This window comes from Triturus cristatus, chromosome 4_2, assembly GCF_964204655.1.
Source record: "Triturus cristatus chromosome 4_2, aTriCri1.1, whole genome shotgun sequence".
Taxonomy (NCBI): domain Eukaryota; kingdom Metazoa; phylum Chordata; class Amphibia; order Caudata; family Salamandridae; genus Triturus; species Triturus cristatus.
The window spans coordinates 67,930,743-67,957,420 of NC_140586.1; the positions used below are offsets into that span (position 1 = coordinate 67,930,743).

Here is a 26,678-nt window from a genome sequence, read left to right on the forward strand (position 1 = left end):
TGGGATCCTGGTGAGGGTTAATGGTGGTGATAAATTTCAGTTTTTGTGTTGAGTTCAGTTGGTGGAATGTAGGTGCCAGTCTACATGGAGGTTGTGGAAAGGTAGTCGTGAAAGTGGAGATTGTTGTTGGAGGTAATCATGTGGTCGTTGATTATTCGGTGAAGTTGGTGGAGCGATAGTGGTTGCTTCAGGGAGTTGAAAGTGGGTGCTGGTGGTGGAGATGATCAGGATTGGTGATGATGGTTGTTTTGGTCAGATGGTGTTTTTTTTTGTTTTTAAAGGGAGTAATGCCTGTGAGCTTTGAGTGGGATAATGGTGGGATTGTTGAAGTTGGTTGGTTTTTTTAAACAGTGGTGGAAGTTTGGAGTTGGGGTACTGAGGGTTGGTGCAAGCGGGGATGGCTCGTGAGGGAGGGCTGTTGGAGGTGTGGTAAGTGGGTAGTCCAACTGGAGATCAGTGTGGTGTGAATAGTGTTGTGGCTGGTTTTGGTGGAAGCGAGGAAGGTTGTAACGGTTAATAGTGATGTTGTGAGGGTTGGTAAATAAAGGAACAGTTGGTGGTAGGTGTAACAAGTTGTTTATGTTTATTATGTATAATGTGCAAGACAAATGGCAAGAGCCTTTTAAGGATGGCAAACAAGAAGTCCTACAGAGTAAAATCACCTCATTAATCAATGTACACAAAACTAGAACCATAAAGATAGAATTGCAAGAGGCAACAGAAAATTAGTAGAGGGCAAACATAAAGTAGAAAAAAACGTAAATAATAGTAAAATAATTAGATAAACGAACAAAATAAAGTACAGTACAAATTAAATAATCCCTAGAGGATTGAGTCTACAAGGGAATTAATCTTAAAGGCAGTCCTGAAGGTTTTAAATAGCTGTGGGTCAACTTCATATTGTTGGTGGTGTGTGTGACAGGGACATAACGGCTAATCTCAGAGTGGATTGGTAAGAGCTGATAGTGGGAATCTAATTTGTTGTTGATGAGTGCAAAGACTGAAGTGTTGATGTGAGGATTGGTGGTGGGGTGGAGGAGGTGGAGAGGTTAGTGGTAGTGAAAAAGGTTGATGTGTGGTTTAGTGAAAGTAGGTATGGCTGCTGGTAGTTACATGGTGGGGTGGCAGTTGTGGAGGCTGGTGGAAGCGGAAACTGTTAGTGGTGACAGGTGGTCTTAGTTATTAGCAATGATGAAATGTGGAGTGGTGGGGGGGCAATGATATTGTAGTGAAGTTGAATGGTAGAAATGAGACTGACTGGTGGCGCCAATGGTTTATAATCGTGTGAAGGGGGTTCTGGTGGGCAGGTGGTGGAGACAATTGTTGAGGGCACTGGTAGGGGTTGCTGGTAGTGGGAAAAGGTGGCAATGGTACTGTGGTGATTGGTGAAAGCAGAAATTTATTGGGAGTTGTACGTGGTGAAAATGCTGGTTAATGGATGCAGGAAAGGGGCAAAATTCAGGTACTTTTGCTGTCAAGAACAGCATGGTTGATCTACATTAGGAGCCTGTCCCCCATATTCGAGGGAACTTGACAGCGCTACAGAAAGCCCAAATGACAGTGAAGCATTGACGGTGAGATCGACAGATGGAGATGGGGCAATCACTGTATCCCAGAGCCAGGGCAGGTTCGGTGCATATGAGGTCAGTCAGAGCAGGACAGTCAAGACCACCAGGGCACTCTGGGATAATGCTCCAGGGTCACCAAAATTACCCTCCGCTAGTATAGGGTCTCTTACGTGGCACAGGGGTATGTCAGGGATGACGGACATCTCCATGGGTCCTCACTCCCAAGTATTGAACTGCCGGGGCCATGTGGGGCATCCAGGCAGGAGCTTAACGCAAACCCCTGCATCTCCTATGGTGTGGCGGGGCTGTCGCCCAGCCTGATTGGGCCCCCCCCCTTCATTCAGCTTATGGCAATATTTGTGAAATATTTTATTTATTTTTATTTATTTTATTTATTTATTTACTTGAGTTTTATATAGCGCTGGCTAGACCCGGAGGTATCAGAGCGCTTTAAGTGAGGAGAGATACATAGGTTACAACTTACACATTGTTACAGAAGGTATGTCAATTACAAGTTACACCCGTTGGTTCAAGGTGTGTCGAGGGTAAGGGGGTAATGTAAATGGGCGACAGGGAGGGAAATTAAGCGGATAATTGGCACAAGGGGAAAAAGAGCAAGTAGGGGGAGAGAGATTCAGGGGAGAGAGGAAAGGAATGGAGGAGGCAAGCAAAGAATGAAGGAGGGAAGGGGTGATGGGGTAGGAGACACAGCGAGGAGATGAGGAAGTAACTGTGTCTGATGTCCGGCTGGGTGGGAGACGGCTCCCCGCGGTAAAGGGATCATTCCCAGTCTTCCATTTAGTGTGATTCCCTCGTCACCGTAGACTTTCTCAGCGGGGTCGCTGAGACTCCAGGGCATAGATGCTGGATCCCTCCCCAACAAGGGGAGAGGAGTGCTTTGGTCATGGGCACACTTAGAAGAATGAAGGAGGGAGGAGGAGGGGGAGGGGGTAGAAAACCAAGCGTGAACACAGTGTCCGACTTCCGGCAGGGTAGGAGACAGTTTCCAGTGGTAAGGGGATCAATCCCAGACCTCCACTATGTGAGACTCCCTTGTCACAGTGGACTCTCTCAGAAGGGTCTCTGAGACTCCAGGGCAAAAATGCTGGATCCATCCCCAACAAGGGGAGTAGGAGTGCTTTGGACAAGTGCATACTAGAGGGGGCCATAATAGGGAGTCGGGCTGGTAGGGTTGTATAGGTTATAAATTACACATTATTACAGAAGGTACGTCAATTACGAGTTACATCCATTTGTTCAAGGCGTGTAGAAGGGTAAGGGGATAATGAAAAAGGGTGACGGGGAGGGAGATTGAGCGGAGCATAGGCGCGAGGATAAACAGCAGGTAGGGGGAAAGGGATTCAGGGGAGAGAGGGAAGGAATAGGGGAGGCAAGCAAAGAATGAAGGAGGGAAGAGGTGGGGAGGGGTTAGGAGACACAGCGAAGAGACGAGGAAGTCCAGGCTAGACCCAGAGGTATCAGAGCACTTTACATGAGGATTAAGGCATGTTACAGCGTTAAATCAATTGCAGTTATATTATAGTTAGATCCATTGCTAGTGTATTTAATAAACATAGAAAATCAAGATGAGGAAGGAAACAATGTCTGATGTCCAGTCGGCCCCTCTGCTCACCTTTGGGGACCACACAGGGCGTAGACCTGAAATCGCCTGACCGGCGCCATTTTGAAGATAGGCGACCTCACCCAGTATGTGATATTGGGCATACATAGCAGGGACCAGGAGTGTGAGTATAGGTAAAGTGAATGACCACTCAAAGATGGCCACCATAGTTTGTGGAGGGAGCAGGCCCATTTCTATTTCCATGCTCAGCTGAACATCGAAACCTGGGAAAGGAGCAGGCCCATTTCTATTTCCATGCTCAGCAGATCCTCCAGATCAGGGAAGGGGGCGCCATGTTCGGGATCGGCGGTAGGAGGACGACATGGTAGTCTAATTATAGCAACAGGCCATAAACATACAAAATGGGCGCTCATGAATCCACACTTCAGCCCAAAGGAAGTCCCGATTTTAGCAGTCACTCCACAGGTGAGGGAGGGTGAAGCTGTTATCAGGGGATCACCCCCTGTTGAATGTGTCCTAGTCAAGTGACCGACCCCTGGACCTTCCACGGACCAGTAGCCAGATAGTGAGAGACTATGGGGTCAGTAGTTCTCCAGCCCCATTGAGGTTCAATAACAGAGCAGTAAGTGAGTCGGCAGTCTGCTCACGCACACCAAGTACCGCCGGGCCAGATCACTGCAGTATGGGCCTGCACGATGCAGCAGCTAAGCCTCCTTACCCCCACTGCAGTACAACACTGGTCCGTGGGCAATCAGCGTTTCCCGCTGTTCCTGGCACGGGTCTTTCAAAGTCCAGCGAGGCACCACAATGTAGTCAGGCATGGGGATCGCAGCCGCCGCAACCGGATCACCGGCAGACACCACCGCGGGCCCCACGCTACAAGCACGTCTCAGTTAGTGAGGATGCAACAGTCGCCTGTGCCTTGCTGTAACCCCTCACAGCACTTCAACGTGGAGAGCACTCCTCAGCCCGTGCGTCTCTGCATTCGCTCCGTATGTGGGGGTTCAGCGGCCCCCACAACGTCCATTCACTGCATGGCAACCGGGCTTACCGCAATCGCTGCTAGATACCGCGCTCAATCTCTCACCTCCTCAGTGCTCGCGCCATAGCACAATCGGCATCCACAGCGCCAGAGTCCCACAATGTAGCTCTTCGCTGGTCCCGTAGCTCACCCCCAGGCCCCAGCGGCACCTGTCGTGCAGCTCTCAGTCGTCCGCTTCCCTCGCCGCCGGGCTCATTGATGTATCCGACAGTCTATAACTCTCGGTGGGAGTCAGTGGCCGCCGCCATTTTAAAGTCAGGAACGCCGCAGCTGGTCTCCCCCGAGCAATATCTTTGGCACCGGGTCGTGCATCCGTAATCAAGAGTCACAGTTCAAGGGATCCCCCGATTCTTATCGGGATCCCAAGCGTAGCCAGACGTTTCTACTCTTACTGCCTAGTTTCGGAGTGTAGATAGCGGGCGCGATCCCTAGTGCTGTGGCCTCATCATTCCTCACCGGTGTTCCAATCGTACGTGCCTCATCTCCTGCATCGGGTCTCAGAGGGGCTGGATCCGATCTCATTAGTGATCGTTAAGATTCCTCGTCAGCTCAGCCGGGAAAATCTTTGTTCTCCGGTCAGCGCCGCCATTTTGGGAGTCACGGTCGCTCCTTCTTTGTTCCCAACGTTACCCGCTTGCACTCCTTAATCCGCACACGCCGTTCGATCAACCTATCGCCGTCATCAACACAGGGCTTCCCTCTCACGTTGAATGTGTTTTGGTCATTCTTCGCCTCTTGGAGCCCACAGGACAACCGAACGGCTCCGGAGCCGAGGTGGATCACGTCCACCCGGCCATGTTGACTGGAAGCTTCCATGGATATGGATGACTGAGGGGTCCTTCTTCACTTTCTGCAGGGGAGGCTACATAATTTTGTGTCACGCCACTGGGCTAGGGGGCCACAGCACTACATCTACCCCTGTACTCTGGCATAAATCTGACTAGACCCGTATTGGGGAATTCCAAGACACAGCTGTTTTCCTGACAGATGGAAAATATATAGCACCTGTGGACCGCTAACCTGGGCATCCTAGGAGCAATGCAGTAAGGCAGTTCAGCATCCTGGTAATACTGCCCACCCCAAATAATGTGCAGCCCATATGTGGCAACAGGCAGTCATCCTTGGGTACAGCTGGGGCAAGTACCTCAAGGCTCATCTCTGAGTCTGACGCTTTTTAATATCTATATGCTCTCTGTGGCTGAGCTGGTCCATTACTTTGGCTTTGAGAATGTGCCAGTTGCAGATGACCCGCAAATCATTGTCGCTATCTCTGACAACACAACTGCCATACCTAGCTAAATGTGTAGCATGTATGGGGCAGTGGTGACCTAGATGCATTCCAATTCCCTCCAAATAAATTCAGATATTACTGAGGTTCTCTTATTTGTCAAAGAAAGATAACTTTGGAATAATGAGTGGTGGTCGGCAGAACTAGGGCCCCCCCTCTCCAATCAAGTGGCTTATTCTAGAAATGTGGTAATCATGGTTGATCATGATTTAACTATGGCCGCGCAGGTGAACAAAGTTGTTGGGGCATACCTTTCTATTCACACAATGGGGTACAAAATGATTAAGGTTCTTCTCATTTAGGCTCACAGTACGGTCATCCAATCCTTGATCATATCCAGACTAGATTACGGAAACTCATTGTTCTGGGGTTTTTCTAACATCTTGGTGTCCCGTGGTCCACAAGGCGTGCTACTCTACATGCCACTGTGGTCTGTGTTGTTGTACCGTCATTCTGTGCAGTGTATGCCTCAATGCATGCCCTTTTCTAGACACGGTACCACTACCACACTGTGTAATGACACTCTACAGGCCCTTTATGCTCCATATTAGTTTAGCACCTTATACCAGTCTGCTGTGTAGCGCTTTATTTATTGGTTTGTTTTTTGAGGAGCTGCAAACCATCAGTATAGCCTCAGACCACTGTGGTTAAGGCATTTATGGCCTGATACAGAGTTCGAATTGTACTCCATCAAGGTGACGGAGTAAAATACTCTGTTGCCCCGACAGAGTACCTATACTCCGAATTTAGAGATGTCTGTCTGCCCAGCAGCTATCTCTAGTCACTGATGGGAACCTCTGTCATTGGCTAGAGGAGTCTCTCTTGCTGACATACTTAAGGTTAGCTGACTCTAAATCAGGCGGGTGGACCTTCAGTTTGGCGGAGACAGTACTCTGTTGCTGCTGCAATGGAATGCCCTCCATGTCAAACTCTCAATCAACCCCAAAGATTGGAGGTGGATCTACAAATTATCATCTTAAACCAAGCATTGTGATTATAAACCTTAAAAGGTGATTATAGCCAAAATGTCTCCCTAGAAGGCAGCAGGACTGGGTTTAGGTGACTTAAGGGTATCAGTCAGAAACATGGTCACATTTTGGGGCAGATTTATCAACACTTTGTGCCATTGCTGAGTGATGGAAAGTGGCCCCCGGTGTTGACTTTCCTGCCCTAAACTTTTTGCACTGTAAAGTAGCCTTAAAACGAATGCAAATAGCTCTGTGCACTACTTTGCATCTAGAGGGTATCCCATGTGAGGTACATGGGCATACCCACGCTACAACCCATTATTTTGACAGAGAGTCCTATCTCTAAGATTGGCAGACAGGGTTTTTGCACCAAGAAATACCGTCTTCTTGAAGCTCACACTAACAAGGAGAAATGTTTTTATTTCTGCTAACTTTTCTCACATTGTATGTATGCTGCACTCTACAGCAGACATATCACACTGCACAGCGCACATTCACTTTGTGAAACATTTTTTAAAGTTTATCTAAACACAGTAGTTTGTACAGGAAAGTTACCCTTCCAGTACAAAACCTATACTAGACATCACTCCCACGCCTGCGCACAATGGTGCAAAGTTGTGCGCAGGAAGAGAATAGCAGTGCCAAATCTTAGTTGATGCCTATGATGCTCTTTCCCCCTAGAGCAATGCAAGCAGAAACATTGGTTACTGCGCTGCATTGCGCTATTTGTTTGCGCTATTTGTTTTCTTTAGTAAATATACTCCCTAGTTCTGTGCCACATATATTATACAAGACTACAATACCCAGAATGTATCAGGTTGTCAAATGGGATACTGAAACTGGAAACATTGTCAGGGATAACATGAAGTAAGGTTGCCTACTGCAATGTAAATACACTTTATTCATTTGTCACGTTTTGTACACTGTATTTTTAGGTGTCTTTTTGCAGTGGAATACAATGACTATGCAGGATTTGGCAAATAAAATATTCATCTGATTCCAGTACTCTGTATTTCCTTAATGAACATGCACTTTTTTTCTCTCATCAGTTCGCTTAATTCAGAGCTGGGGTCAGGGTAGTTTTAAGGGCTGGGAACGGGTTGGGGGATAGGTTTTAGCAGCGGGTTTGGTTTTAGGGCTCAGGGCGGGGCGATCAGGGTAGTCGTTTTAAAGGGTGGCAGGGTTTTAGGGCTCAGGGCGGGGGGGTCGGTGTAGTTTTAAGGGCAGGGCGGGGTAGTGTGTTTTAGGGCTCAGGGCGGGGGTCTGGGGTCAGGATAGTTTTTGGTAGGGGCAGAGTTTTAGGCTTCAGGGCAGGCAGAGGGGAAGAGGTAATTTCAAAGGCAGGGCAAGTTTGGTTTTAGGGCTCAGGGCGGGGGGGGGCAAGGTAGGTGGACAGGATTTTAAGGCTTGGGGTGGGGAAGGAGGTTTGGAGTAGTGGTAAATTACCACACATATCCCAATAGCAAACATGTCTTTACAACGATATTCGTTGTAAAGGCATGCATATTAAAGGAATACATGGTTAAGACGCATTAGTTGTAGAGGCACAAGTGGTTCAGCTATGCGTGCTTTTTCCATACAAATCCTACTACTAATCACACTCTAGGGTGTGACATTTGGCCTGGAAATGCTTGTTTTTTCATTTTTTTTAAAAAAATGTTAAATAGACATCACAGATGTGCTCTGCTACAAAATAGACACAAGGCATCACCAAATGGACAACTCTCATAAATCTGTGCAAACACTGGCACAAATTAAGCACTGGCTTCATTGCTGCTGAGCAGCCCCCACAGAGAGGACCCACACACCAGATGGCAAGAAAGCCAAAACAGAGTTCCTAAACTCAGCAGGTTAAAATAAAAAACAAAGCCAAGACACAAAAAGTGATGGATGGAAAGCTTGCAGATCAATTAAACTACTGGCAATGGTTTGGGTAGCATTCCAACCTATTGTTTTTTGTTACTCCAGAATGGAAGATAAGCAATCCCAGACCGGGTGGGGGCATCTGTCTAGAGTGGGACATTGAATGAAAAACAATGGGTTGGAATGCAATCCAGAGTTACTGAAAGTGTTTAAACTACTTCAGGCATTCTTCCCATATCCTTTTGCGTGTCTGATGTAACGGTATAAGTAGCCAAGGTTATGCCGAGACATAGGTTGCTTACTTGGTGTGTCACAGAATCCTAGCTATTCTGTAACTGCTAAGGCCCAATAAGCAGAGACGTTTTAAGGCAAGGGCAAAGTGGGCTCTGGCCCAGGGTCCCAGTCTGTCTGGGATCTCCTGATATATCGGCTCTGTTCTCCATATAGTCCTGTGCTGATGACCTTGAATGATTCTTAAACATAGATTTGTAAATACCATTTTGCTTTAATTTATTTTTAATACAAGTGATGCGTGGGAGTCAATTACATATATTTTACAGGCAAATCTTGTTTGTTTTTCACCACCATGCAATCCTTTTTTTTTATCTATATAGCACCTCAAATATGAAAAATGGCAGTCGGTCGCAGAGATTATTTGCCATAATATTAGTGAGCTGCTGCTATATTAAAATATTGAAAACGCACATCACTATCCCTGAATATTAGATGGAAACACATTTAGAATTTGGACTAGTGTGCCACTGCAGTTTCAGTCACCTGGCCAAAGAGGGCTTGAAAGAGCTGAAATTGCATCATAAATTCGAAGCTGTTTCGAACAGGGCCTTGTAGGAAAGTAGGATCTACTTCTTATGGTTACCCCCACTTTTTGCCTGATGTGATGCTGTTTTTCACTAGGCTGATCAGGACCCTAGTATATCTGCTTTCTCCCTAAATTGGTTTGTTCAGTACTTAGGTACATCCCAGATTGGACACTGTGGTACCCTTGTCCGAGGTCTCCCACAGGCTGCAGCATGTATTATGCCACCCATGAGAGACCATTCAAAATTGAACTACAGGCCTGTCATTGTAGCCTGTGTAAGTTGGTGCATGCACCACCTACTAAAGATATAGGTTTACTATATCTAATGGTCACTGCAATTAAAACTTATAAGTCAACCCTATAGGTGGCCTTTGCAATCCTGAAGGCAGGGTGCTTGGTTCTAAGTGAGAGGGTGTCCCTGCACGAGCAGGACACCACTGCAGCCTTCAGAGTCCATGCTCCTGGGTTGTCAGTGAAGCAGCCATATACTATATAGAGGGGCACCGCGTAATTACGCGATGACCATCTCAAAAACAGGTGCAACAAATCTTATCATGTTTGGTATCAAACATGTTGGAATCATACCCCCACACCATAAACGGTGTGGGAGGTATGATTCCAAGCACTGGCAGAGCACTCCATTAGGCTCTTAGTGTTCTCGGTTTCAACCTTCTAGTCCCAGACAGCACAAAATGGTTGCTGCCGACCAGAGACACATTTCTGCCCTCCTGCTGCTGAGCCAAGCTCGAGCAGAGGAAGATGTAACAATATGCATTCTGTCACAAAGAGGTGTGATGACCTCCCAGACAGGATTTAGTGTATTGGGACCGGGTGGGTGTGCTTGCCAGTGCCTGAAAATCTGCATGAGGGGCATATTTGGAGTCCCTGTACGTAGACCAGTTCAAACCAGTTGTGGGAGCTGCTGGCTCCTGCTCTGGCGCGAAACTGGACAAAGAACATTGGAGTAACCTCCCCCCGTCCAGACCCTCCCCTGGGAGGGTCCCCTGAATCTTTCCAACCCTTTCCCTAAGGTACGTAAGGGCGTACCTGGGTGTAAACCCCTAGATTCGTTGTGGGATGAGATTCAGATCAGACACCACTGCACTTCTACCGTCTGGGCACCCTGGACTTCGCTGGACTTCGTTTGGGTCTGACTTCATCTCCCTTCCAATCTGCTGCATCGCCTGTGCCTGTGCATAATACAGGAACCTCCAAGGCGTGTGAAGCATCAAAGACAATCAAAGTAATCTCCCTTGGAGTGATGGAGTCACTCTCCTGCATTCGCAGGCACCTCAACTAAGTCAATGGGTCTGCAGAACCCTGAGCTCCTCCGGACTCCATGGGCTCTGCAACACAGGTGGTGGTTTTCCACAGCTCCCGAGGCCTGCTTTACCCTCTCACCAAGTTTGAGGCCAGCCAGGCTTTGCAATAACCGAACCCCGGGGTACCAAGTCTAACTTGCAGTTGCAAAGGCTTGTTGGCTTCTTAGCAAAAAGATCTTCATGCTCCAAGTAGCCCCAACCTCGATCACCTCCTGTGACCAGAATCTTCAGCTACACTTCATCGTGGCATCGTGGCCTGCATCTTTTGGTGAGCTGCTTGAGGTGCTCTCGCGACTCCAGTGCGTCTGGCCTGTGGGTCCACTTGAGGGTCACACTTGTTTCTTTTGGGCTCCCCTATTTGATCGTGGCCTGCCCTGACTCCCCTGCCTTTGGTGAGTCTCTTGGACCTTGCTGATCCGGATGTTGCTCCTTCTTTGATTCCTGCATGGCTTGCCTTTGCCAAGGCATTTTGGTGCTCCCGCTGGACCTGACCCCTCAGCACTCGACATCCTTTGTGGGACAGCTCGTATCCAGGTCCTGGTCTTCCTCAGCATTGCCTGGTCCGCACAGCTGCAGAGTCAAGGTCCTCATCATCCATCCTGAAGCACCTGATATCTGAGGGCATATGTCTTACAAGTCTCCTAGTCACCCCTGAGTGACATAGGCTCTGTCCCCTCTGCTTTCAGGTACTCCTCTTCAAGAATCCACATTTGGATCCCCACGGACACTTTATCCTCTTCCAGCAGCGGCACTTTCCTGAAGTCCTCCATTGTGTTTGACGGCGGTTTCCAACACCACTTCACACATATGCACCCAGCTTCCCTGGTGTAGGTAACATGGGTACTAGGGTATTCACTGGTTGGGTGGCTCTCCAACCTTCTATCTTCCATATGGTTTCTTCAAGGTTCACTGGGAAGGGTCCTTAATCTTTAAAAATCCAATCGCGACTTGCCCATAGACTTGTATGGAGCACAGGGTCATGTTCCCACTGTGCACACACTCTCCGTAAGGTCCCTATCTACTTACCTTGGGTGGTTCTACGTCCTCTTGACACTGTCTTGACACTCGAGTCATGGTTCTTCTACCACTTTCTTAGTATATGGTTTGGTTCCCCCTGGAGCCACTGTGTATTTTGTGCTATTTACTGTGTTTCTTTGCTAAAGTATTGTGTGCATTGTGTTTGTATCCGTGTTGGAGATACTTGAACATTCTAGAGCAGTATTATATAATAAAAATACATATTTTTATATACTTGGTGTGGTTCTTTTCACTAAATCTATACCATAAGATTGCATTCTAGTACAACAAGCTGCTTTACACTCCTAGACTAAGCCTGAAGGCTGCTCTCCACAGCTACCACTTAAAGAGCTTTCTAAGGTTGTCTAAAATCTCTTAAATCACCATACGGGTTGTCTGTACTGGTGCAAGGTGCCCACATTAGTGGATATCATATACTAGGCCAGCCTCTCACAGGTCCCGTGAAATATGTTTGGCCTAGGACCCCCAAAATCCTTAAGATGTTCCTGCAATATGGCAGAAAGCAGTGTGGGGCTGTGTGTGGTCCCTTCTGGAGGGTGACTTGCACGGATGTTTGGGATGTATTGTTAAAATGAGGAGCAGGGTCAGTACTGGTTTGCATAAGGAGGGGCTGCTGAAAGAAAAATGAGTTGGAATAATACCCTGAGTGATTGGCAGTGGTTAGACTATTCTCAGGCGTTCCTCGTTTCACCTTTTGCATGTTTCAAAATAAAAAGCTGACAGAAAAAATGGTTGCCTGTCTGCAGGATTACTTATGCCCATGAGCAATAAAGCAATGGACCACAGTAGTGACATGACAAGGAATCTAAAAACCATTAACATTGGCAATGCCAATAGCACTGGCTGTAAAGGAATGCTGATTGATAATGTGCCACCATGATCACACAAATCAATTGATATGATCATATATATATTTTTTTCATCTGTTATTTCATATCTATTTTCCAAAATTACCGGATTTTATTATTCATCTATTAAAACATCCATTTCTCGCAGGGTGTTGAAATGCCAGCTTAAAGGGCTGTGTTTAGCATGATAAAATGAGATAGTATTTTTACAAATTACAGAACCAGAGCTATGAAGATTTATGTATCAGGTTTATATATATATGTATTGTTCAATGTTTTGTTTTGTTTTGTTTCATAGAATGTCGTCTAATACAAAAATATTGTTGTGTCTCTATATTGTGTAAAGTTTTGTGAGAAAGTGATGTTTTAATAGATGAATAATGAAATCTGGCAATTTTGGAAAATAGATATGAAATAACAAATGAAAAATAAAAATATATGATCATATCAAGTTGTTTGTGTGATCATGGTGTGGGATGATTGAATTGATATCAGTATTGGCACATGTGAAGTTGCTTGTATGTTAAATAGGCCTAGCCCCACTGATTTTGTGCCCAACCCTTTCTAGTTGATGGATTGAGAATCTGAAGCATTGCAAGAAAATAGCATTGGGAAATATATGTATTTGTGTGTAAACAAAGAACTGTAGAATAATATTGGTGGAAGTTAAAAGGTCAAGTGACAGTTAAAGTTGCTTGTATGTTAAAAAGGCCTAGCCACACTGTTTATGGGCCCAACCCTTTCTAGTTGATGGATTGATAATGTGCAGCATTACAAGTAAATAGCATGGGGAAAGATATGTATTTGTGTGGAAGCAATGAACTGTAGAATAATATTAGTGTAAGTTAAAAGGTCAAGTGACAGTTGCACTTTCAAACCAAACCTAAAATTCCATGTTGGTTAATAACTGCCCTCTTTCCATGTGTGCTGCTGCCAGAGAAAAACAACATAAATTATGCAGTTATCTAGGGGAGAGGATTTGGCCTAATGGCTAGAGTGGTCACCCTTGAATCTAGGGAACTGGGTTCGAGTCTCGGCAATGACGCTGAACATCCTGTTATTCTGGGCAAATCACTTAGGGCCAGATGTAGGAAGCCAAATTGCGATCGCAAATGCTGAAATTCGCAGAATTTCAGCGTTTGCGATCGCAATTTGGCTGTGAGCAATGTAGGTAGGCAAATACCATCACGCAAAATAAGGAATAAATACCATGTGGCACACTTACATGCCCTTAGGGCGTGTATGTGCGCCACATGTGCACACATGCACATTTCAGGGAGGCAACAGGGTGTCCTTATGGAACCCTTGAAATTGCGCACGCAATTTGCGAGTGCCTCTTGATTAATCGCAAAATGCGTGCACACATCCCATTCATTCCTATGGGCCTCTTGGCCCATGGGAATGAATGGGAAGGGATTCCTTGATTGCGAATCTCAATTTGCGATTTGCAATTAACGAATATTAAGGAATTGCAAATATTTTTGCGATTCCTACGTACATTCCATTTTGCGAGTTCTCAATAGCGATTCGGTAAAAATCGCTATTAAGGACGCGCAAAATTGAATTTACCTACATCTGGCCCCTAATCTCCCCGTGACTAACAAAAATTAATGTGTCCTCATGTAATGCAACTGGTGCTATGTAAAGCACTCTGATACCCGATTCGGGTCAAGTTTGCGCTATATAAAACTCTATAAAATAAAAATAAGGCATTCTAATGCCATGTGTATGCCCTGTGTATGCCCCTGAAAGTTCAAGCTTAGACAACTGGATAAATAAACAAAATGATCACAGCTGCTTGAAGGGCAGGCACGTTTTTGTGGAAGCACACCACTTCTGCCCAATCAAAACATGTACTCCTGGCTCCCAACATGTGGGTGGAGCCAAAGACCCTTTCTAGTGATGCTTACATAATTGTCAAGCCAGTCCATAACAAGGGATGCCCTGAAAACCTGTGCGGTGCTAAAAGAGTACTATGGACTGCCCATTGCCTCTTGTGTCTTTTGGAAAATATGCTGTTTTACTAAGTAGCTCTTTCTCCATTATAATTCACATAGCCATATTGAGGACTTTTGCATCTCTGGACAGAGGCCTCCATTTCAGCAAAGTGGAAGAGGAACTGTGACACCCCCTTCACACAGGGGGCTTAGCTTGGTCAGCAAGACTGGCTGGGGAGGGGATGAGTTTCAGGTTTTCCAACAATCATGCAGGCATATAAAGTTAAAATGCATTATACGACTAGCAGGGCAGATACAAGGGGCTTAAGGGACAGTGGAAAGGGGTAGAAATGCAGGGGTACTAAGTGAGGGAAAAAAATATTTTGTAAACTGCCCAATATTTTTAAGACTTTCAATACAAAGAGAGAGGGAGAGAATGTGCGTTTTTGTCTGTCTATGTCAAAATTCCTGGTGAAATCCGACAGACACATCACCATACCCGACTGAAAGAACCTGTACCCAGCTATTAAAATGAATGTATTTGGGGGGTTGTAACACCCCAACTCACCCCCCCCCCCCCGAAGATATGCCTACACAAGAGAGTAAACTGAGCTCTCCTCTGATCAGAACAGTTTTAGTCCACTGCCATCTGCTCCCCTGGAATCTTCTTAGAATCATACTAAACTGAGGCCTGTTGAGGAAGTAGAGAGGTACAGGGTAAATGAGCCAGCTATGCAAAAAGGATGAGCTAAAGGGCGAGATGCACCAATAATAAAAGCAAAACAAAACATCCCAGTAAACAAACTTATAACTTAAACATGTCGAGCGTTTCACTTAAAAGTTACACAAATCTGAACTAAATTTGCTTCCCAATAATTTAGAAATTGCCGCCAACACCGGAGCAACAATTATCAGAGCCCTATGCAACCTGACAGTATGCCTCTTGGGCGTTCACTCTATCAAGGCCACTTTTGAGTGTATTTGTGGCAGCCGGATGCCTCCTCATGGCCCCTTGCAGTGGGGCAGTAAGGCAGGTACCTAGAGGTGGCATTGACTGAACACCAGCAATGACGTCCTGATTGCTCACTGACTTCAATGACATTTCGGAGTCACTTCCTATATTGCTGTTCTGTTTGTGAAATGTTACCTCGTAGTGCTTTTGCCAGTAGCTTTTTGTAAGTGGGTTATTTTTTTATCGCGCTCTCTCAAAAGCACGCTGTCTTCTTTTCCCACACCACAGATCCTCGCAGGGGAGCTGACCGCCTTCTTCCTGCAGTCCAACTGGCGGGAGGAAAAGACCATCATCTCCGGCGACTGCTGCTACTTCAACCCGCTACTGAGGCGCATTGTGCGTTTCCTGGGTAAGGACAAGTGGGCATGACATCAAATAGACAACAAGAGTGAAGCTTAATTTACCTATGACGTCACTCAGAACCCAGAGGAGAATAACATCCGCAGTATTCAAAACTTAGCCATCTATATTTTATGTCGTATATCACTCTCCAATATCAGCTGCCCTGCCTCCAACATTTAAAAAAGATGCTAATATGGATTGGATAGCAGCAGCCATAAAACGTGCCAGCAATTAAGTGGTTAATCCACTCCCACGAGAATATAATTAATTAACCTTTTCCTATGGCTGTACGCTCCATGGGTTGCTCCTTCTACCCTACCAGGGGACTCCTCTGATCAACAGTGGTTAAAGCATACCACTCATAAAAAGGGTAGCTACTTCCATTTGGGACTCCATCTATTTTCACACTTTCTGGAGTCCTCATGCGTCAGAGACCTAACAGTCACTGCACCACGTTTAGAGCACATCTCTGAACCTGATGCACCGTGACCCAACATAACCAAGGTAGGCCTACCTTCAGCCAACAAACACCCTATCAACCGAAGAACACCCAAGACCACGGTGCAGAATGGAAGACATCATGGTCTTGTCAAGGGTATACAATGGTAAATTATGCAACACAATACAGTGACTTCAGGTGCACGGACTTCTTGGGTTCAAACAAAAGAGTTTGCCTGCTCTTGAATCTAACAAGGAAATATACTCTTGCCGGCGGAAAAATCCGAGCAGATGCACAGACAAACATGTCAGCGAATCATGACATTGAGCCAAAAGGCCATAGGATCACAATTACTATTTACACGGCCCAGCTTGTATTACAGCAGCAAGATTCTGGGGCGCTACCTGTGCCAAGTGTCACTGGGGTCTGATCTTTGGCTCTTTATGTTGAGAATTATATTAGCTCTTCCCTCTGGTCTATATTTGGGAACTCTCCAAATTGATATAATGCTTGCCATTCCAGTACTAGGACCCATACACAGCCACAGCTTTACCGGTGCTCATCCCTACCCCCTAATTGTATGACTTGCTGTCTCTCAAAAGTTACAAACTCCATAACCGAGCTCTTTGTACCTCCCACAGGTGTGTACTCCTTTGGCCTCTTCACCACCACGATCTTCGCCAACGCTGGCCAGGTGGTCACGGGAAACCAGACACCTCACTTTCTCACGGTCTGCCGACCCAACTACACAGCCCTTGGATGCCTGTCATCGACTCAATATGTGGCGGACAAGCGAGCTTGCTCTGGGAACCCAATGCTCGTGACTGCCGCTCGCAAGGCCTTCCCATCCAAGGATGCAGCTCTCAGTGCCTACTCTGCCATCTACACCGTGGTGAGCACTATGTACCAGACCTAGGGCCATGGCTTAGCTTGCAGGGGCGCTTGGGGAACGTATTGGCAAAAGTTCCTAAACTCCAGCTCCATCTTTGGAAGAGAGAGGTTCTTCTGAGGGTGGGTTTCCATTCATTACCAGTTTAGAGTTCAATGGTAAAGACATCCCGATAGCCAGAGAGAGTACCTTTCCCATTCTTTAGGCAGAGAGAGGTAGTTTCCTCCACTGTGGACCAAGAGTAGGCTCCTTCCTTTAACAGAGTGTCAGGGAGTAGCCCCCTCTTCATCTAGGGGCAGAGTGAGACCATGTATTCCCCCACAGCAACAGAAAACATACATTCTCTAGAGAGATGAGTGTAGAGAGGAGGTCATTTTTCTGTAGGTCAGAGAGAGGACCCTTCCTCCCCCAGCACTGTGCCCGGTCTAACTCTTTTATGGGTCAGAGAGTGGTCACCACCTCCTCTATAAACAGAGAATAGTCCTTTTCTCCTCTGTAGGCTAGAACGAGGTCCACCTTCTTTAATGGACAGAAGTAGGCCCCTTTCATTATTATGATGTCAAGTGCTGGTCCCTTCCTTCCCTTAGGGACAGAGAATGCTTCAACCGGCTATGGTAGGCCATTCCTCCACTGCAGGCAAGTAGAGGCCCTTTTTAGGTCGCTGCCTACTAGACAGCACAGCTGTCTGGTTTGCTATAGGCAACTTGGGGGCTTTCAGAAAGTTGACCTAGGAATGCATTCCGCCTGTTGATTACTATTGGCTTTGTGGTTTGTAACTCACATATTCTGGCTTTCTATTTGCTTGTTTTATTTGCTTTGAGCTCTTCAAGTTTCAGTTTGTCCCTTCCGTTGCCTAAACCATGTTTACGGTATACTTCCACGAACTCCCTTTCTGCAAACATGCCCTTAAATCTTGTTCTTATCTTGTCACATTTGTTGTGCATTCAAAGACCAAGGTCAAATGTGAAGCGTTGTTTACTCTTCTTTTTCTGAAAGGATTTAGGTGACACTCATGCTGGATACTGGAGGTAGGAAGAGTTTTTTTCTAGCACATGACAACATTTAAATTAAATGTGTAAGCATTTCAAAATTAGGAACACTAATGAAGCACATTTTTTGCTATTTCTGAAGTGTGTTGGAAACAAAACTCCGGTATGACCAAAACAAATCCTTTCACTAGGTGATGCAATTTCCACACATTTTCGTTTGTTCACTGTATAATTTTCTTAGTAAAACTGTATGTTTGTGCAAATGTAATGGTCATTTCAATTGAAAATGTGTTGTGTGTAATGGCAGTGTGCTACCATACCATGCAAAATCTGCTCTAAGCCCCTTCACTCTACTCTGCACCACTCCACACCATTGCACTCTATGCTGCACCACTCCACTCTGCACCGCTCCACTCTATGCCACTGCACTCTACGCCGCTTAACTCCACTCTGCGCTGCTCCACTCTATGCCACTGAACTCTACGACACTCTACTCTTAACCACTGAATCCATGGAGAAGGAGGTCATTGGAGGAGCGCCAACAATTTTTTGCACTGGGCGTCATCGGCGCTAAAGACAGCCCTCTGTGTAGGTGTGTGGTCCCAAGCTGCTTATATGATAAGCCAGGTCTTCAGCTTCTGTCTGAGTAAAGATCTAACTTTTTTCCAAGTTTGGTGTAATTCCTTTCAGTAATTTTTTCTGTATTGAAGAGAAAAGTTTCCTATAGAAATGTACATTGAAAATCACACTCTTTGCCTCGCTTAATGGATCAGTGCAAAGCTTTCCGTGAAGGAGCCAATGTGGATGAACTTTTCTTGTGAAAAGTTTTGTACTGATTTGTCAAGTGGTACCAAAGGTATCAGCTAAACAAAAATTGCCTTTCTTTTTGATCTAACCATAACTTGACAGTGGCGACTGTCACAATGTAATATGTGTATATGCTTAATATGTTTACATTTATCTTGATATGTTTTTGTGGATACATGTGTATTTTATCTAGTCAGAGTTAAACACGTTAAGCAAACATACATATATCTATCTATGTGTGTATGTAAATCACCCAGTGATGGTCTCCACTGGGTAGCTATAGTTAGGTCAGTGTTTCCATAGGAAATTACTTTTTGGTTTGCTAATAACTTTGGTTCTGTTTGATAAATCTTTAGTACATTTTCCAAAAAGTTTTCTTTTTTGCCTAGTTTTTGCATTCAAAGTTTCGAAGTGATCTGTCAAGCGGGTGCCAAGAAAAAAAGGGGAGTCCCAAAATGCCAAATTCCCATGCATTTTCCATAGACTTTTTTAGACAGCTCCATTGCAAAATCTGCTGAACCGCTTGCCACCAAATTTGGCATGAGCCTAGATTTTAGTTCAGAAAGTGTGCTTTTTGTGATTTGGTGAAAAATTGTTCTGTAGTTATTGAGAAATTAAGGCTTAAAAATATTTCTATATCTAGATGGTTGGGTCTGCAAGAAGCTTGCGAGAGTCTTGAGGGAGTGCCAATGTAAAAATAGAGAGTGTCTGATTGGCCCAGTAAGCTTTTTTTTCTTGGGCCATCTCGTTCCTGCAGGAGTCAGACTCCTGCAAGAGTGAGTGCTCTGATTGGCCATTACAGGCCTCATAGACTTGGTCCCCTGCCCTAAATAAAAAAAAGATATAAGGTGGCGAGGTAAGGATAATTGAAATTGGCAATTTGCCCATGTAACAAACAAAGCAAAATGGCAGCCTGGATCCGCATTCTTTAATTAAGGGGAGGTGGGCGAGCAGCCCCCCTCAACACACGATTTTCAGGCCCAGGGACCCCATCCTTGGGCCTTATTTAGTTGATTAGGAGAGCTGTATTCCCCGGTGTCCAATGTATAATGTACTGTTTGGCCCCCCTCCCGAGCCACTTTCAGCCTTGGGGACCCCTTGCCCAATCCCAGTTTAATTACTATGGAGAGGGGGCACGTGGCCCCACTCCCGAGCCGTATTCAGCCACAGGGACCCCATTCGCCAGGGCCCAAAATATTTTCACTGATGAGGGAGTAGCATATATACCTGCTCCCTCTGGGCGGGGGCAATGCTGGCTGATGGAGCATGTGGAGAGCCAGCTTCGCCTGCGGGGGCTCCCCCCTATCCCCAGCTTGTATTTGGTAGTTTGCCCAGGTGGGCACCAGGGCACCCACCTTTAAATGATGCAGGCCCCAGGAGATGGGGTCTCTGGGTCCAAAATATTCTTAGGGGGGGCGCTTATCCCCTCCCCTTTAAAAAAATGGATGGGGTGCCCAGGACCCAAGAAGGCTGGGAGAAGTGGGGCCGCTCATCACCTCCCCTTAAAAAAAAAAATCAGTCCTGGTGGTTGGAGTGCCCAGGGTCGAAGAAGGCTGGGAGAAGGGGGCTGCACAGCCCCTCTCCCCTTTACAATAAGGAACAGCCCCAGAGGATGGGGTTCCCAGGGCATATTAAGTTTCGTACCGCACGCCCCCTCACTTAATTAAGTACTGGACTCTGGGAGATGGGGTCCCCAGGGTCTAATAAGGCTCAGGAAATGGTGTCCCTGTGGCCAAAAGAAGCTCAGGGAGGGCGGCTGCCTGGCCCCCCTCTCCTTTCAAAAACATATGGCCCCAGGGGATGGATTCCCGGGCCCCATCAAGGCGTGGGGAGGGGGCTGCGCACTGAGTGGGATTGGTTCCTGCTGGAAGTTGGAACACCATGGCACACATGACCAAAGGCTGTCTGCAGCGTGGGGTTGGCTGCTTCCGGGTAGCTTCCTGTGGGGAGTTGGACGCGGGGTCTGGCTGCAAGCAAGGCCCTGTGGCCAATCCCATGCCACACGCAACAAAAAGCCATGTGCAGCTGTCTGTGGGGGAGGGGGATCGGCAGCCTTCAGGTGGGGAGTTGGCTTTACGTATGGTAATAAAATATTACTTTCCTAAAAAAGAAAAAATTAGAAATTCACTTAAAAAAAACAAAGGCTAAAGTAACATTATTGTTAGTTCAATATGTCAACATCAATGTTTTGAACTAAAAAAAAACAGAAATTCACCAGTTATAGAAGAGCTAGCTATAGCCCCCGCGATACATTGCTTAGGACCTCATATATTACATCACGCATGGCATGCTCTATGACATCATTTATGACATCACTGACGGCATCTCAAATGACATTGTTAATGACAAGACGGATGACATCGCTGGTGATATCATCCAAACTTCTGTTGTTCACATTTGGTGCCTAAAGTAACTGTAACTCACACCCCCGCCATGGACAGTTTTCTCATTGATTATTTAATTGCAGATGTTGCAGTGATATTATCAATGATGTCAAAGAAGATTCAGGACTGATGTAATATGTGGGGTAATTAGCAGTGCATTTCATGTGTACGAGTTTTAGTTACCTTAGGGCAAGAGTTATAGTTTCTTGAGATAAGTATAACAATAACTGTTTAAAATATTTTTCTAATTCTATTTCCTAACTGTAACCTTTTTTTTCAGTGAATTTCTACTTTTTTTAAATGGTATTTCCTAAATAATGTCTCTGTTTTTTTTTATGTTAAATAATATTAATTGCAAAATTTTCCAAACAGAAGTTTGAAAACAAAGGCGCACTATTCACCAGCCCTATAAGGTGCTAATTTCAATGTTGCTAAATTTCAAAAAAGTTGTCAGTACATCAAAAATACACTGATACAATGACCTTCATATAATCATGTGATCAAAAACATAAATAACAGTGTCTAATGAAAAACCATATTCAACGTTGTAGTCCTAAATGGAAATCATAAAAATTACAACATAAGAGGTCAGTTCGCATTACGTGACGAATGTCAATGCTCTTCAAACATAACTTCACGAGTGTATATGAAACCAAAGTCAGAAATCTTCTTTATTTTCTTATTCCATATGATTCAAATGAACAAATGCTTTCAAAACAACATCATGGCGTCCCAATGCATTTCGGTATCAAAACCTTCGTCAGGGGAATGCTGAAAAGATATATGTATGCATATATGTAATTCATTTCTAAAGTGCAAAACAAATATAAGCATCTGATACTACTCAGAAGCAAGACGCATTACACATATAACACTGTTTAAGCTTTAACATCCAGTACTATATATCAGCCAATTACATATTAACAAATAGAACAAAGACCAATAGGTAATCAATTAAAAGGCGTTTGAAAACAGAGCGCTTGAAAACATGCAGAAAATGTTCACATTAATTTAAAATAAGCTCCGTGTGATGAGCATGACATTTTTTTTTTGTGAAGTTCACACCTGAGGGACCACCGAAACCACGTGAACACAGCAATGTGAAAAGATAGAATGAAAGAAAAAAGAGAAAAAAAGAAATGCGTCTGCCTAATTTACACTAATCCCCAGTACACCAATGTGTGTGGTATCCTTAATTTAATGTGATGGGAGGGCTCACCTCCGAAAGTCTCTGAACACTTGAAAGTGCCAATCTAGGTTAGCTTGTTGCCAAATGACGATGCTAGATGGAGTGAAGGGGAACGAACAAGAGTGTTACCTAAATATGTTCCTGGCGTCCAAGGCCTAAAAGATTCACAAGGTTGAACATCGAGAATGTAATGAATTCCCACTTACTTAGCCGCAGTAGGTCAAACGCGTACACATGAAGTGCATTGCTCACCCGGAAGTTTATAGTGTTAGTCTGCCCAAGGCGTCTGTGTGAATAATAATGGCAGCAATAAGTACGTGGTGCATATGTTACCTAGAGTCATCTGAGCTCAAAGAACAGTCACAAAGTGAATGCCACCGAACTGTGTTCAATTACCTTAGTCACTAAATCTCTAAACTCCTCCACGAGGTCCGGTTTCTTAAGGTAACAGCAGCAAAGATGAGTAGCCGTGCGTGCGCGAAGCCGTAGGGGATATAGAGAGAACACTGCGTGACGTACGTTGCAGTGTGCCTAACATAGAGAGAGGACTGATCTAAAAAGTCAAACTTCTCGAAGTGCACTAAGCGGCTGAATCTTAAAACAAATCCGCAGTACGAAAATGTGCTCAGTGAATGAAATAAAGTTGAGAGACTGGAGCCACATGTACACGTAATTCTGTGGGTCAAAGCGTCTAAAGAATATGAAAACTGATAAAAGGTGTAAACACCATGCACCATGGGAAAGTAAAGAAACCAACGGGGTGTGGTAAAAAAATGAAAACATGAGAATGTGAAAAAAACTGCAATAAATAAACCAATGAACATAACTCACACAGGAAGCATGATGAGCACAAAGGTATGATACATCTAAACATCTGTGTAGTTGATTTGCATTTTTCAAATCTCCATAAATAAAAACAAAGTGAAAATGTGGAAAGTTCTGTTACAAAAAATTAACAGTTAGCTAATGACATTGGATCAGTATTAGCAATCGCATATTTTCAGAGAAAATGAATCAATTCAATTTTATCATTCAGACCACACGGGCTTAAGGTTTTCAAAAAACGAATCCAGAAAGTTTCTCTTTGTGCCAAATGTTTGTTTGGGTCAACATGTGCTAGTACCAATACCTGTTCCAGAACAGTAAAACGTAGTTGAGGTATGGTGTGTTTGTGTGTGGACCAGTGTGCAGCTAAACAGGATTTCATGTTGGATGTGCGAATAGAGCTTTTGTATTCAGTCACCCTTATTTTTATCTTCCTAGTAGTCCTCCCCACATAGACAAGTCCACAAGGACATTTAATGGCGTATATCACCATCGCAGTATTACAATCAGATGAGTGTTTTAGCTTGATCAATTTGCCCGTGTGAGGGTGTGTGAATGTATCACCGACCATCACATTGCCACAGTGTCTGCAATTGTAACACTTTCTCATGCCTAATCTAGTGGATTCGTCAGACTCTTGCATTTTTTTGCCTAGAATTTCCTTAATGTTTTTAGATCTGGAAAATGCGAAAATGGGTGTTGCACAAAAAACATCTTTGAAGTCATGCTCTTGTTCTATGATCTCCCATCGTTTGAGAATGCACCGTTTGATCGCCGTAGCGGCTGACGAATATTTTAGGACACAGACCTCCCGTTTGGATGCAGGTTTAACAGTTTTTTTTAGAAGCTGCGATCTATTCATACTGTACGCTTTTTGCTTGGCCGCATCTAGAACTGGTGTGGGGTAACCACTCTCCAAATATTGTTGAGACATGGTCTCTATGTCTGATTTCCCTTGGCTGTCATCCGAACAAATTCTTCGAACCCTAATGAATTGGGATAGCGGTAAGTGGTTTTTCAGGGCTTGTGTATGAAAACTATTGTAATGCAGTGCGTTATTCCTGTCGGTTGGCTTTTTGAATACTCTGGTTGTAAGAGTCGTACCTTTTTTCTCAATGAGAATGTCAAGATAATTAACAGTAGAAGAATTGATGGAGTATGTGAATTTGATGTGTGGATGACAATCATTCAAAATTGCAATAGCACCTTCCAACGACTGTTGGGTACCTCTCCATAAGATCAAAATATCATCAATGTACCTAAGGTACAGGAGTAAATGATCTGTCCAAGACTTGTTATGTAAAATGTGTGTGTCCTCGAATTTAGCCATAAGAATATTGGCATATGTCGGTGCCCCAGTAAAGCCCATAGAAGTGCCTGTCTTCTGCAAATAAAAATGTTGCTTCCATGTGAAGTAACTGTGGTATAGGCTAAACTGTAAAAGTTCAAGCAGAAAAATGTTGAGAGATTCTTCATAGTTGTGTCTGAGCAACATCCATTCAACTGCATCAATGCCTTCACCATGCGGAATCGAGGTATATAGGGCTGTTACGTCAATGGTGCCAAGCAGCACCGTATTGTCACTTAGGGCCTCATGTAGGTAGCTAAATACCGGTCGGTAACGGCCGAAATTCGGTAAATATCCCGTTACCGACCGGTATTTAGCTATTTGAGATGTAGGAGGCCTATTTCAGGATTCGGTAAATTACCGAATCGGTAAAATACCGATTCGGTAAATACCGAATCCTGAAATCATATGTAGGGAGCACTCTAAAGAGTGAAAATTAGTATTAAGAATTCGTTATTTACCACCAAATACAGGTTGGTGATATAAATAACGAATACCTTGCAAAAAGTAATATTTTGCAGATTTAAGAGTGCCATGTGGCAGACATACATGCCCTTAGGGCATGTATGTGTGCCACATGTGCACACATGCAAGATTCAGGGGTGCAACAGGGTGTCAATGTGACACCCTGCCACCCTTGAATATGCTCCCCCCCATTACCGAATCGGTATTTACCGAATCGGTAATGAGGCATACCTTCCCATTGATTCTTATGGGCCTCCAGGCCCATAGGAATCAATGGGAAGGTATGCCTCATTACCGAATCGGTAAATACCGATTCATAATACCGAATTTTTCCGATTCGGTCAAATTTACCGAATTATTACCTACATCACATTTACCGATTCATAAATACCGAATCGGTAAAATTCGGTATTTATGAATCGGTAACTGTGATGCTACCTACATATGGCCCTAGGTAATGTAATCTGTTGTAGTTTGTTTAAACAGTCTGTGGTATCCTGTACATATGTTACCCATTTCTGAACCAAGGGTTGTAGAAAATGATCTATGAATTTTCCCAATGGTTCATGCAAAGACCCACAACCGGCCACAATGGGGCGGAAAGGAGGGTTCACCATATCTTTATGCATCTTCGGAAGCATATATATATATGCGGTCTTTTTGGATAATCAGTAATAAGGAATTTGTATGTGTTTTCATTGATCCAACTCAGATCTTTAGCTTTGGTCAAGATTTGTAGTAAAGTCGCCTGAAAGGTACAAGTGGGGTCTGCATCAAGAGCCATATAGGTATCAGTGTATGTATGTATGTATGTATGTATCGCGTATTTATAAAGCGCAAAAACTGTCACCCAAAGGGTATCCTGGCGCTTCGACTTATTACCAACAACACGCGATGTTACAATGTCCAAACAAAAAATTAACCTAACCTAGGAAAAAGATGAGTTTTTAATCCTTTCCTAAAAGAGGAAAGATCCCCCATACTTCTCAGCGACAGGGGTAGGGAGTTCCAACATTTGGCTGCCACAAATCTAAAGGACCATCCGCCCATCCGGGCCCTCAGAACCTTCGGAACCACCAGTAGAAAAGCTGACAATGAACGGAGAGGACGTGCAGGTACATACCACGTGAACATTTCCTGCAGCGGGACAGGGCCTTGCCCATGAAGCGCCTTAAACACCAAACATAGTGCTTTAAAAACGATCCGCTGCGAGATAGGCAACCAGTGAAGGTCTTCCAGCGCCGTGGTGGAAGAATCAGAGCGCCGCCGAGAAAGGGCCAACTTAGCAGCCATATTCTGCACTCGTTGCAGTTTACCCACCAAATTGGCGGGTGCTCCTAACAGCAATGCGTTGCAATAGTCCAACCTGCTCAATATAATGCCACGCACCACCTCTGGCCGAGCATTGACCGGTAGCAACGGGAGGATTTTCCAAAGCATGCGGAGCAACGCCATGCAAGTGGCCACAGTCTTGTTTACAAATACGTCTAGCTGAAGATTGGGCCCAAACATCACACCCAGGTTCCGGACGGCACCTGCTGCCAAAGGAACATCCTGGGAGGAGGTAGACCAGAAATCAGATGGCAGTGGACGGGAGACACGATCCATCGAGCCGTGCAGTACCTCTGTCTTGGAGCTATTAAATTGCAGGGAGTTTTGCCTCAGCCAATCTGCGGTTGCTGCCATGCAACGATGGAAAGTCTCCAGAGACAC

At 44.9% G+C, this 26,678-nt stretch overlaps 1 protein-coding gene across 2 annotated transcripts in view; it reads left to right on the forward strand.

Moving 5' to 3' along the window:
* Nucleotides 1-26,678, forward strand: part of PLPPR2 (phospholipid phosphatase related 2) — a 118,102-nt gene that overhangs the window by 27,058 nt on the left and 64,366 nt on the right. For both annotated transcript variants that reach the window (XM_085600540.1, XM_085600541.1), the window contains exons 4-5: nt 15,517-15,637; nt 16,711-16,961. In XM_085600540.1, coding sequence (XP_085456666.1) covers nt 15,517-15,637; nt 16,711-16,961 — 372 coding nt within the window. The remainder of the gene's footprint in view (nt 1-15,516; nt 15,638-16,710; nt 16,962-26,678) is intronic.